The following is an 11786-nucleotide window of genomic DNA, read 5'->3' on the forward strand; positions in this document are numbered from 1 at the left end:
GGAGCTGGGGAGGGGGACACAGAAAGATGAAGCTCTAGCTGGAGACCTTCTGCCATGTCCCAGCCTAGCTGGAGACCTTCTCTCATGTCCTACCTTAGCAGGAATACAGCTGGGAATTTTTGCTGCCAAAGTGTTTTCCATAGCAACCGTTGCTGCGGCAACCTGCATCCATCCCCAGCAGCAGCCATCCCAAAGCCACCTATCGCCCAGCCCTGCCTCCAGCAGAGCCGGGCATAGAAGCACAGTGTGAGACCCGTGGGACTCCCATGCTACCCCCACACACACCCCCACACCAGTGGCACAGGGCTGCTCTGGCTGCGCCAACTCGGCTCTGAGCATCCCCAGCGCCTTAGGGTCCCTGCAACGCTCCCCTTTTGATCTTCTCCTTGGCAGTTCACTCTCTTAGAGGTGGGAGAAGCTGAAGGGAGAGACCTGTTGGTGCCTGTCACACCCCCCCACCCCCCCCCCCCCCCCCCGAGCGCTTGGCGATGGGAGCAGGGGCGGGGAGGGGGGTGGGGGTGGGCGCAGGAGCTGCTGCCAACCAGAGGCAAGCGGCGGATTTGGCTCCAGCGCACTGCGGAGTGGCTGGGATGGAGCAGGAAGGCTTTGATCCGAGGGGGAAATTCAAATCCCTGCTGCTTGCACGCACCGAAAGCAGAGAGCTCGTGGCCTGGAGCCACACAGTGGCATCCTGGAGACGACCTGGGGATGCCAGGAAAGCCCTTTGCTGCCAGGCAGCCAGGCCCTTGCTGGGCTCAGGGGCTCTGGTGGCCCTGTGGGACCGGCTGCGGTGGCAGGAGAGAGGCCAGAGAGCTGGGAGTGCTGGAGACGGCTGTGGGGCTCAGCCCCTGCGCTGTCACCGCTGTCACCGCTGTCACCACTGCCACCACAGCAGGAGGAAGCTGCGGTCTCCCGGCTGTGCCCGCCGGGGCGGCTGCAGCCTCCGGGTGCAACCACAGCTCCCCTGCTCTGCCTCAGTTTGCCCGGGATGTACCCAGGGAACCTGCCACTCAGCAGGAGCTGTGCCAGGAGGCCACCACTGCTGGGGAACGGTGGTCCTCGGGGAGGGGAAGGAGTTCTGCTTGTGGGGGAAGGGCACATGCTTGCAATCCATCAGCTTGCACCTGTGCCCACGTGGCTGCCAGACCGATCAGCTCCCTGCATCCACTGCATCCACCTCACCTCCCTCTGCTCCTGCGTCCTCACCTCCCTCTGCTCCTGCGTCCTCACCTCCCTCTGCTCCTGCGTCCTCCTCACCTCCCCCTGCTCCTGCGTCCTCCTCACCTCCCTCTGCTCCTGCGTCCTCCTCACCTCCCCCTGCTCCTGCGTCCTCCTCACCTCCCTCTGCTCCTGCGTCCTCCTCACCTCCCCCTGCTCCTGCGTCCTCCTCACCTCCCTCTGCTCCGTGAGCAGGGTGCTCAGGGCCCCAAACAGCGGGTTTAGAGCTGGGGGACCGGGGTCAGCATCTCACTACTCTCGCTGCCAAACATTTCTTCCTTCTCTCAAGTCTGACTCTTCCTCTTGAAACTCATCACCCTTTGTCCTGTCCCAACAGGCCCTGCTCAAAACTCTGTCCCCAGCTTCCTTCCCTTTAAAAACTCAAAGGCCACCAGAAGGTCTCCCTGGAGCCTTCTCTTCTCCAGGCTGAACAATCTCAGCTTTCCCAGCCTGGCCTCACAGCAGAGCCCTTCCAGGCCTGCCAGGACTGCTGTGGCCTCCTCCACCCCACTCCAACAGGTCCCTGTCTGTGCTGGGCTGAGGACTCCAGAGCTGGCCCCAGCACTGCAGGGGAGGTCTCAGCAGAGCAGAGGGGCAGAATCTCCTCCTTGCCCCTGCTGCCCACACTGCTGGGGCATCAGCCCAGGACACAGCTGAGCTGGCAGCCAGCTCATCTCCATCTTTTCACCCTCAAGTCCCTCTCCCCAGGGCTGCTCTCCTGCTCTTCATCCCCAGCCTGGACCAATACTGGGGGTTACCCAGCTGCAGGACCTTGCACTTGGCCTTGTTGAACCTCACCAAGTTCACATGGGCCCAGGTCTGGAGCTGCTTCAGGTTCCTCTGGATGGAACCTGTGCCTCAGGTGTGTCAGCCTCACCACTCAGCTTGTGCATGCATGAGCTCACAATGCCCACACAGCTCACACACGTGCCTGCCACCAGCTCCCAGGGTGCCTCCCAGCCACCCTCCCAGCCTGCTTCCAGCTCCGTGCAGGCTGCTGCAGCTCAGCGTGCAGCAGCGGCAAGCCCGGGCTCGCCGGCCGGTGGGGCAGCCACGGGCCGCGTCGGAACGGGCCAGGCGGGCAGCATGCCAGCTGCTGTCATGTGCCATGTGCTTGGTACACCCGTGCCCGGGGTGTGCCAAGACCGGCCCTAGTGTGCCACAGCACGTCGTTGTGTGTGCCTGCTCCCTTTTGCATCCCTCTTGCTCTTTGCACACCCCTTACACACCCTTTGTATGCCCTTTATACACCTAACAGCCCTTTGCACACACACTGCACACCCTTTGCTCGCCCATTACACACCAGCTGCACACCCATTACCCCCCAGCAGGCCCTTTGCACACCCACAGCACATCTTTCACACTCCCCTTACCCTTTGCACGCTCATTACCTGTGGCACATCCACTGCAGCCATTACCCTTTGCACGCCCACTACACCCAGTTCACCCCTGCTGCCGCCCCGCTGCACCCGCCTTGCACCCTGTGACGCTTCCCGCCCCCGTTACACCCCCTCTGCACCCGTTAACCCTTTACACACACGTTGCACACCCGTTACTATCCACTGTTTACTCTCCCCACACCCTCGGCTCGCCGTTTCCACTCCCTGCTACCCTTTACACACCCCTTGCACACCCACCACACAGAGTTCACTATTTGCACGTCCTTTGCATCACCTTTACACCCTCGCTACACCCTTTCTACACCCCCGTTACCCTTTACACACCCCTTGCACACCCACCACGCAGAGTTCACTATTTGCACGTCCTTTGCATCACCTTTACACCCTCGCTACACCCTTTCTACACCCCCGTTACCCTTTACACACCCCTTGCACACCCACCACGCAGAGTTCACTATTTGCACGTCCTTTGCATCACCTTTACACCCTCGCTACGCCTCCCTTACCCTTTACACACCCCTTGCAGGCCCCTTGCACACCGGTTAACTCTTTGCACCCCCGTTACACGTCCTCTGCACCCCAGGTGCACAGGGTTGTACTCCTCTCGGTCTCACCCAGTATCAGATTCCCCTACGGTGCCGACGGCCCCCCCCCCCCCTCCCCTCCCCTACCCTCTCCTCCCCTCCCCTACCCTCTCCTCCCCTCCCCGACAGTGCCGGCCCCCGTCGGCGCTGCGCCCCCCGCTCCCGGTGCCCGCCTGTCTCCGCCCCCTGCCCCACCCCCCGATGTGCCTCCTCCCCCAGCAGGCGATGGCAGCCAATGGGGACCGGGCAGCGGCAGCCAATGCGGGGCGGGCGGAGCCGCCGGGCCCGGGCGGTCGCGGCGCTATAATGATCCCTACGGCGCCGCCGCCGCCACCGCGCCGCCCGCCCGCCCCGCCGCCCCCGGCCCGGCCCCGGCCCCCGGCCCATCGCCGATAGGGCCGGAGCAGCCCCGCGGGAAGATGAACTACCTGGTGAGAGCCGCCGCCGGGAACGGGGCGGGGGGAAACCGGGGACGGATGGACGGATGGGCGGGCGGGGGGCTCCCCCCACCCCGGGTAACGGCTCACGGGAGGCTCTCTCCGGTGTGGAGGAGGAGAAGGAAGGCCGCAGCCCGGCCCCCCGAGATCAGGCAGAGCCCTCCCGGGTCGACCGATCTCCCTCGTGTGACCTTGGCCCGGTCTCGCTGTGCCGGGGCCGTGAGGCCTGGCCCCGGAGCCTCCCTGCCCGGTGGGAGACGGTGCACCGGGACCCCTGGGGGATACCCCACCGGGGCCATAAGCCTCTGTAGGGTCTCCCTGCCCGGCGAGTTGGGCGCCGGCAGCGGGCGGGGAGCTCGGCTGTAGGCAGCAGCGGGCAGCCCGGGCCTCCGTGCCCGGCCGTTGCGGTCCGGTCCCGCCATCCCGGGGGGTGGCGGGAGCCCGGGACAGGCTGCGGCCTGCCCCAGCGCCGCCGTGGCACCGCTAAGTCCCGCTGGAGGCCAAGGAGCTGTGGCAGGTGTCTCCGTGGCACGGGAGAGAAGGCGTCGTGGCATAGCCGGTGTCCGCCGTGGGGACGGGGAAGGGGCCGGAGCCCGGTGGCGGCTCGCGTGGGGATGGCCGCGGCTGACTCACCGCCCTGGCACTTCCTCCCCGGTATCGGCGGCGGGAAGGGGAGGGGAAGGCAGAGGAGGTCCCCCCCAAAACCGGGGAGGCGGAAGGGCCCAGCCCCTTCCTAGCACCACCTCCGGGAAGGATGGGTTGAACTCCAGCGGGGAAGGAAAAGGCGGCTGGAAACGGGAGATGGAGCCGGTGGGCCCGGTTGGAGCGGGGAGATGCGGCCGGTGATCCTAGCTGACACGCAGCGATTGAGCTGCTAGGCCCGGCAGCTGCGGGCGCTGCGCCTGGCTGGAGCGGGGCGATCGAGCCGCGGGGCCCCTCTGGAGCACGGAGATCGGGCAGTGGGACCCCCCCGGAGCGGGGGAGCCGAGCCGCTGGCACTGCCGCGGGGCTCTGTCCCGGGCACCGGCAGGCGTGGCGGGATGACTCCGCAGCGGGCGGCGGGGCCCGGCTCACCGGCGCGGCGCGGGGCTCTCTTGCAGAACGTGTTGGCCAAGGCGCTGTACGACAACGTGGCCGAGTCGCCGGACGAGCTCTCCTTCCGCAAAGGCGACATCATGACGGTGCTGGAGCGCAACACGCAGGGGCTGGACGGCTGGTGGCTCTGCTCGCTCCACGGCCGGCAGGGCATCGTCCCCGGGAACCGCCTCAAGATCCTGGTGGGGATGTACGACAAGAAGCAGCAGCAGCAGCAGCAGCAGCAGCAAGCGGCCGGCCCGGCGCAGGGGCAGACGCCGCCGCAGCCGCCGGTGCCCCAGCCGGCTCTGCCCTACCACCACCAAGGGGGCTACACCCCCCTGTCGCCCGCCTCGCAGTACACACCCATGCACCCTGCCTATGCCCCCCAAGGAGACAGCGTCTACCTGATGCCGGTCCCCAGCAAGGGACAGCAGGGGCTCTACCCGGGCTCAGCGCCCGCTGGACAGTTTCCTCCTGCCCCGGCTAAGCAGCCACCCGCCTACCCGAAGCAGACCCCTCCCCATGCCTTCCCCAGCCCCGGCCAGGACATCTACCAGGTGCCCCCCTCCTTGGGCCAAGCTGCAGAGGCATACCCCGGGGGCTCTGCAACTCCCCCCCAGGATGTCTACCAGGTTCCTCCTCCAGCTGGGCAGGCTCAAGACATCTACCAGGTGCCCCCGTCATTGGATATGAGGAGCTGGGAAGGGCACAAGCCCCAGGGAAAGGTAGGATGGGGGGGGGGTGTGGCAGCGTGGTTTTGGGGTGCTTTGTAGTCTGTGGTGGCGAGTGAGTGCCAGGGCTGTGGAAGTTTGGCTTATCTGCTTGCTAATGCTTCTTGGAATGGGAAGTGCTAGTGGCCATCACAAGGGGCTGTGTGGGCATCCTTCCCCACGCTGCTGGCAAGAGTGGGTGCTCTGGGTTGTTCTGTGGTGGTTGAGGTGCCCCACTTAGTGTGGGTTACCCATCTTAGGGCTGGCACAGCATTTGATACTCCAGCCCTCTTGATCTCTGCTGGTGTGGTGGTGGAGGTACCCCACTTAGTGTGGGTTACCCATCTTAAGGCTGGCACAGCTTTTGATACTCCAGCCCTCTTGATCTCTGCTGGTGTCACCAAGAATGCCAGAGGTGGGTGCAGGGTGCTGGTAAGCAAAGAGCTGCTTGGAGATGCCCAGTGGCTGGATCCTGCAGCTGTAGAGGAGGCTGTGGTGTCCAGCGTGGTGCTGCGATGTTTCCTTCCTCCTGGGAGCATGGACAGGGGCAAGTGTCTGGTGCCAGCATGTCCCAGCCGTGCCAGGGAACCTACCAGTGCTTCACGATTGGCTTTACTGGTGAGGCAGGGGGGGACCGGCTGGTGGCTTGCCAGCACAGGCACTGATGGCTGCATCCTAGACACTGGGCTGCTCCTCTCCTAGCGCTGCCCCCTCCCTGGCACCGCATGCCGCGGGCATCGTGTTTTCCAGGAAGGCTGCCCTGACTCACACCCCTGGGAAGCACCCAGTGACGGGGGTGGGGGCTGCCAAATCACGGCCAGGGCACAGAGAGTATCCGCCGAGGAAGCACCTCTGGGCAGGTTGCCATGGCCTGCTGGTTTGGTTTGACCCTCATGGTAGGAGAAGGTGGGCACCCTGCGGGCGTTGGCAGATCCCTGGCCGCGTCTGGGTGCCCTGCTGGGCCGGTGCTTTCTGCAGGCCGTGGCCGTGCGGGCCGGGCTTTGTCTGCCGCCGAGCCTCGCCGCTATAAATAACCGGTGAGATCATCCCCCGGCACCGGGAGAAGCCCGCACGCCGGCCGGGGAGCGCCCCCCGGTGGGCACCGCTTTGGCCGGCACTGGGCAGCTCGCTTGTGCGTTCCTCTCTCTGCAGCCCCATCGCTGGCTTTTGGGTGGGAACTGATTCCTCAGTGGTGCCCACCTCATCCCTTTCCCTCTCGCCAGGTGCTGGTGCCCACCCGCGTGGGGCAGGTGTACGTCTATGACTCGGCCAAGGGCGAGCAGGACGAGTATGACTTCCCTCGGCACCTCCTCTCTGCCGGCTCCCAGGAGATCTACGATGTGCCCCCTGTCCGGGGGGCAGTCACCAGCCAGTTCAGCCAGGAGGTGAGCTCGCCTGGGCGGTGGAAATGGGCTGCTGGAGGTGCTCTGGTGCGGCCTGGCATCCGAGTCTGGGCAGTGTGATCAGGAGGAAGAAATTCCTGGCAGTGAGGGTGGTGAGATGCTGGAACAGGTTGCCCAGGGAGGTTGTGGATGTCCTTTCCCTGGAAGTGTTCAAGGCAAGGTTGAAGCAGGACTTGAGCAACCTGGGCTAGTAGAAGGTGCCCTTGCCCATGTGGGCTGGTTGGAACTGGGTGGTTTCTAAGGTCCCTTGCAGACTGTTCTACGATTCTGAGTGGCACCTAAAGCTGTGCACACTGAGCCTTAGGACTGCTTCTGGTACTTTCGTCCTTCCCAGCTGGTCCCCGGGAGGAGGTGGGTGCCCACACCATCCCTGACCCACCAACCTCTGTGCCCTTCTCTAGGTCTATGACACCCCTCCCATGGCAGTGAAGGGTCCCAACGGGCAGGATCCAGGGCAGGAGATCTATGATGTGCCCCCCAGCGTGGAGAAGAACCTGCACCAAACTGTAAGTGCTGCTGGGAAGCTGCCATTTTCTCCATGCCAGAAAGACACATGTCACAGTGCCAGCAGCCTCTCCTGGGGTGTGCTGCTGTCCCTGGCACCAGAGGCTCTCAAGAAGCAAAGGGATGGGGTGCTGGATAATTTAATCTAAATCCTGGGGTTGGATGGGATGATCTTTCAAGGTCCCTTCCAGCTGCACTGGGATTTAATCATTCCTGCCCCAAAAGGGGACCTGGGAGGCTGGAGGTGGTGCAACAGGGCTGTGCCAGCCTCCCACAGGGACAGGAGCACTCCTGGGGTGCTTAGCTCTATCCTGGGGCTCACCCAATGCCATCTTGCATGCACCACGGTGTGACCCTGGGCTGGTTGTGCTAACAACGCCTCCTGCTGCCGCCGCAGGTGTACGATGTGCCCCCCTCAGTCAGCAAGGACGTGCCGGATGGCCCGGCGCGGGAGGAGACCTACGACGTGCCCCCCGCCTTTGCCAAGCAGAAAGCCTTCGACTCCTCCCGCCACCCCCTCATCCTGGCCCAGCAGGAGCCCTACTTGCCAGAGGATGTCTACGACGTGCCGCCGGCAGCCGGGAAAGGTGCCCCCGAGCTACCTCCCTCCCATGAGATCTATGACGTGCCCCCCAGCCTCAAGAAGCTGGGCGGCTCATCCTTCCCCTCCCAGGAGGTGTACGATGTGCCCCGGGACCTGCATGCCCCAGGCAAGGGCTCCCTGGACACGGAGGGTGAGTACATCTATGATGTCCCACCACAAGTGGACCGTGAGGCCAAGGGCACAGACAGCAAACGCCTCTCAGCCTCCAGCACGGGCAGCACCCGCAGCAACATCTCCATCTCCTCGCTGGACGTGGTGCCCGTGAAGGAGCCGGCCAAGGGAGCCGGCAAGGAGTTCTCCCTGGACTTGGACGCCGCCATGGAGACGCTGGCCAAGCTCCAGCACGGCGTTGGTGGCGCCGTCTCCTACCTCATGTCCTTCATCAGTGCCAACTGGCGCAGCCCCGAGCACATGGAGGCCAACGCCGCCAGCATCCGAGGGGCAGCCGAGGGTGTCCGGACTGCCCTCCGAGACCTGTTGGAGTTTGCCCGGGGGGCGGTGGGCAACGCTGCCCAGGCCTCCGACCGTTCCCTCTACACCAAGCTCAGCAAGCAGCTGCAGAAGATGGAGGAGGTCTACCAGGCCCTGGCACGGCACGGCCAAGCGCTGGACGCTTGCCACTGGGCTCCGAGCGCCTTGGCCGGCGGCAAGGCGGGCACGGACGACCTGGAACACTTCGTCATGCACTCGCGCGGCATCCCCGATGACACCAAGCAGTTGGCCTCCTTCCTGCACGGCAACGCCTCCCTGCTCTTCAAACGGACAAAGCCGGCGGTGGAGGGCGGCGGCCACGGGCCCCCTCACCCCTCCGACAAGGCCAGCAGCATCCAGTCCCGGCCGCTGCCCTCCCCACCCAAGCTGCTGGCACAGGAGTCCCCCGATGGGCCCTACGAGAACAGCGAGAGCGGCTGGATGGAGGATTATGACTACGTCCATCTCCAGGTGGGCACAGGCAGGGGGGCTGCTCCACACGGGGTGGGCTTTGTGCCTTTGGCTCCCCAGCACAGCTCGGGGGGAGATCAGGCAGCTCCGACTGTGGTGGTGCTTCTACCACCCACCTCTTGCTTTTACCCTCTGGCTTGAGGACTTTGGGGACCAAATGTGTCCCAGGGCAGATTTGGGCTTGCTCCCAGCGAGGGTAGTGTTGCTGACTCCCGTGTCGTGCCACTTCCTTCACTGCAGGGCAAGGAGGAGTTTGAGAAGACTCAGAAGGAGCTGCTGGAGAAAGGCAACATCATCCGGCAGAGCAAGGACCAGCTGGAGCACCAACAGGTAGTGCAGCTGGGAGGGGTGGGTGCTGCTGGGCACGGGGTGGGCAGCAGAGTTTTGGTTTTGGCTGCCCTTGTGCCCCCTGCCATTGGTGGGGCACGGTGGGGGTTGGAAGGCACCTCTGGAGAGCGTCCACTCCAACCCCTCTGCCAAAGCAGGGCACCCACAGCAGCTTGCCCAGGATCGCAGTGCCCAGCTGGGGTTGGAAGCTCTCCAGACAAGGAGACTCCACAACCTCTCTGGGCAGCCTGCTCCAGACCTCCGGTACCCTCATACCGAAGCAGTTTCTCCTCATGATAAAGTGGAACCTCCTGGCCTCCAGTTTGTGCCCATTGCCCCTTGTCCTGTCACTGGACACCACTGGCAAGAGTCTGGCCCCATGCTGCTGCCCCCACACTTTAGCTCTTGCTGAGCATTGCTCAGATCCCTTCTGGAGCTGCTCTTCTCTGGGCTCTCAGCCTTTCCTCCTCACAGAGCTGCTCCAGGCCCCTCAGCACCTCTGTAGCCTCTACTGGACTCTCTACAGTTGTTCCCTGTCCCTCTTGAACTGGGCACAATACTCCTGATGTGGCCTCACTGGAGCAGAGTAGAGGGGGAGGAGAACCTTCCCCTTTCACCTGCTGACCATTGGCCTTGGCCACAAGGGCAGCTTGCTGGCTCCTGGACAACTTGTTGTCTGCCAGCACTGCCAGGTCCTTCTCCACAGAGCTGCTTCCCACCTGTACTGCTGCACTCCTGCCTGGGTGCAGGTCCCTAAACCTTTCCTTGCTGAACTTCCTGAGGTTCCCCACCTCCCATTCCAGCTGATTCTTGCCCACCTGCTGTGCCTCGCTGTGCCAATGGAGTCGGGGCATCGATGCCTTGCTCCTGGACAGTCTGGGCTGGCCAGCCTGGGGCTGCCACTGTCCCTTGCTCTTTACCCTGGGGTCGGTGGGCAGGACCCAGCAGTGTTGCTGGCTCCAGAGAGGGCCCCAGGCGCCGTCTCGGCGGCTCCTCACACCTCTCCTTCCCGCAGCTGAAGCAGTTCGAGCGGCTGGAGCAGGAGGTGACACGTCCCATCGACAACGACCTGGCCAACTGGAACCCCCCGCAGCACTACAGCCCGGCGCGGGGCGGCGGCACCCTGTGTGCTGCCGACCGCCAGCTGCTCCTCTTCTACCTGGAGCAGTGCGAGGCCAACCTGACCACGCTCACCAACGCCGTCGACGCCTTCTTCACTGCCGTCAGCACCAACCAGCCCCCCAAGATCTTCGTGGCCCACAGCAAGTTCGTCATCCTCAGCGCCCACAAGCTCGTCTTCATCGGGGACACCCTGTCCCGCCAGGCCAAGACCCAGGACGTCCAGCACAAGGTGATGCACTACAGCAACCTGCTCTGCGAGATGCTGAAGGAGATCGTGGTGACCACCAAAGCCGCTGCCCTCCACTACCCTTCTCCTTCCGCCTCTAAGGACATGGTGGAGCGCGTCAAGGACCTTGCCAACAGCACGCAGCAGTTCAGGATGGTGCTGGGCCAGCTGGCAGCCATGTGATGGCCCTGGGCTGCTGTCTCCCTTCCCCAGGCCCACCCCCGCCGCTCCCCACTCTGTTCCCAGAGATTCGTCCTCCTCCATCAGAGGCCTCTCTCTGCCCGGTGTAAGCAGACCTGTACATAGAGACTCCCATGCTCACCAGGCAGCTGGGCCTTTGCTGGGAGAGGGGTTGTGGCCATCATCCTCTTTCCTCTTCTTCCTCGCTCTGGCCAGGGGCCAGGATTGGTTTTGGAGCCATACCCATCACGCAGCAACGCTGGGAGGTGGATTCATGCCTGCTCCGTCCCTGCTGTCCTCTCTCAGTGTGACACTGGCAGACGTTCCCAGCCCAGAAGCCAGGGGACCATAGATCCCACGGAGCTTCATCCCAGGCTCTGCTGGCAGCATGGGGTGATGCTGCAGGCGCTCTGCTCCCGGCAGGCAGGGAATGCTCCTGCCCAGCCTCCAGGAGCCAGCAGATTCTCAACGGTGTGGAAGCCACAGTGGGGCAGGGACAGGGTGTGCTTGTCCCCCTGTGCACCAGGGGCTGCACAGAAGCGTCCCTGGGGGGGGTAAGGAGGGGGTGGCTGGGGCAGGAGGGGTCTGAGCTGCGTGTTCTCGCGTCGCGGGTTGTGCTGCTGTACCCCCTGGAGCCGCAACGCAAACCCAAACTGGTGCCTTCTGAACACAGGGGAAGCTTCTGCTGCTTCCCACAGCTACAGTCATAGCCCTTCCCCCTCCAAAAAAACCACCTCAGCTCCCTATCCCCCAGCAGCATAAAGATTTGCCTAGAAACATCCCCCCCAGCTCCTGGATATCTGTGTCTGCCTTCTGTGGGGAGGGACCTCTGTGGCCCATGGAGATAAGAGGCACAAAGGGCTCTGGTGGAGGTGTTCCTGACCCACAGGTGTAGGAATGAGAGGGTTTAGAGGGGCAGGACAGGTGCCATTGTGGCCACTCTGCCCCCAGTGCCCCCCTCCCAACCACCTTGCCAGGGTTCATCTGGAGGTTCAGCACAGCTGTGGTGCTGTGCAGGGTATCCAGCCTGGCCGGTTAAGGTGTGGATGCAC

The 11786-nt window shown here is 64.1% G+C and overlaps 1 protein-coding gene across 2 annotated transcripts; it reads left to right on the top strand.

Annotated features, from left to right (window-relative positions):
• Positions 1-3553: 3553 nt before the first annotated feature.
• On the top strand, positions 3554-11515 carry BCAR1 (BCAR1 scaffold protein, Cas family member). Of its 2 annotated transcripts, XM_064160507.1 has the most exons (7): positions 3554-3633; positions 4740-5441; positions 6650-6811; positions 7231-7335; positions 7731-8879; positions 9120-9209; positions 10222-11515. In XM_064160507.1, exons 1-7 carry the CDS (start codon positions 3622-3624, stop codon positions 10735-10737), a joined length of 2736 nt encoding a protein of 911 aa, XP_064016577.1. In that variant the 5' UTR covers positions 3554-3621; the 3' UTR covers positions 10738-11515. The 2 variants fall into 2 exon arrangements, with proteins under 2 accessions (XP_064016577.1, XP_064016575.1); XM_064160505.1 differs by lacking the exon at positions 3554-3633 and having other exon boundaries at positions 4375-5441.
• The last annotated feature ends 271 nt before the right edge of the window (positions 11516-11786 follow it).

The sequence above is a fragment of the Pogoniulus pusillus genome, chromosome 20, assembly GCF_015220805.1.
Source record: "Pogoniulus pusillus isolate bPogPus1 chromosome 20, bPogPus1.pri, whole genome shotgun sequence".
Classification (NCBI taxonomy): Eukaryota; Metazoa; Chordata; class Aves; order Piciformes; family Lybiidae; genus Pogoniulus; species Pogoniulus pusillus.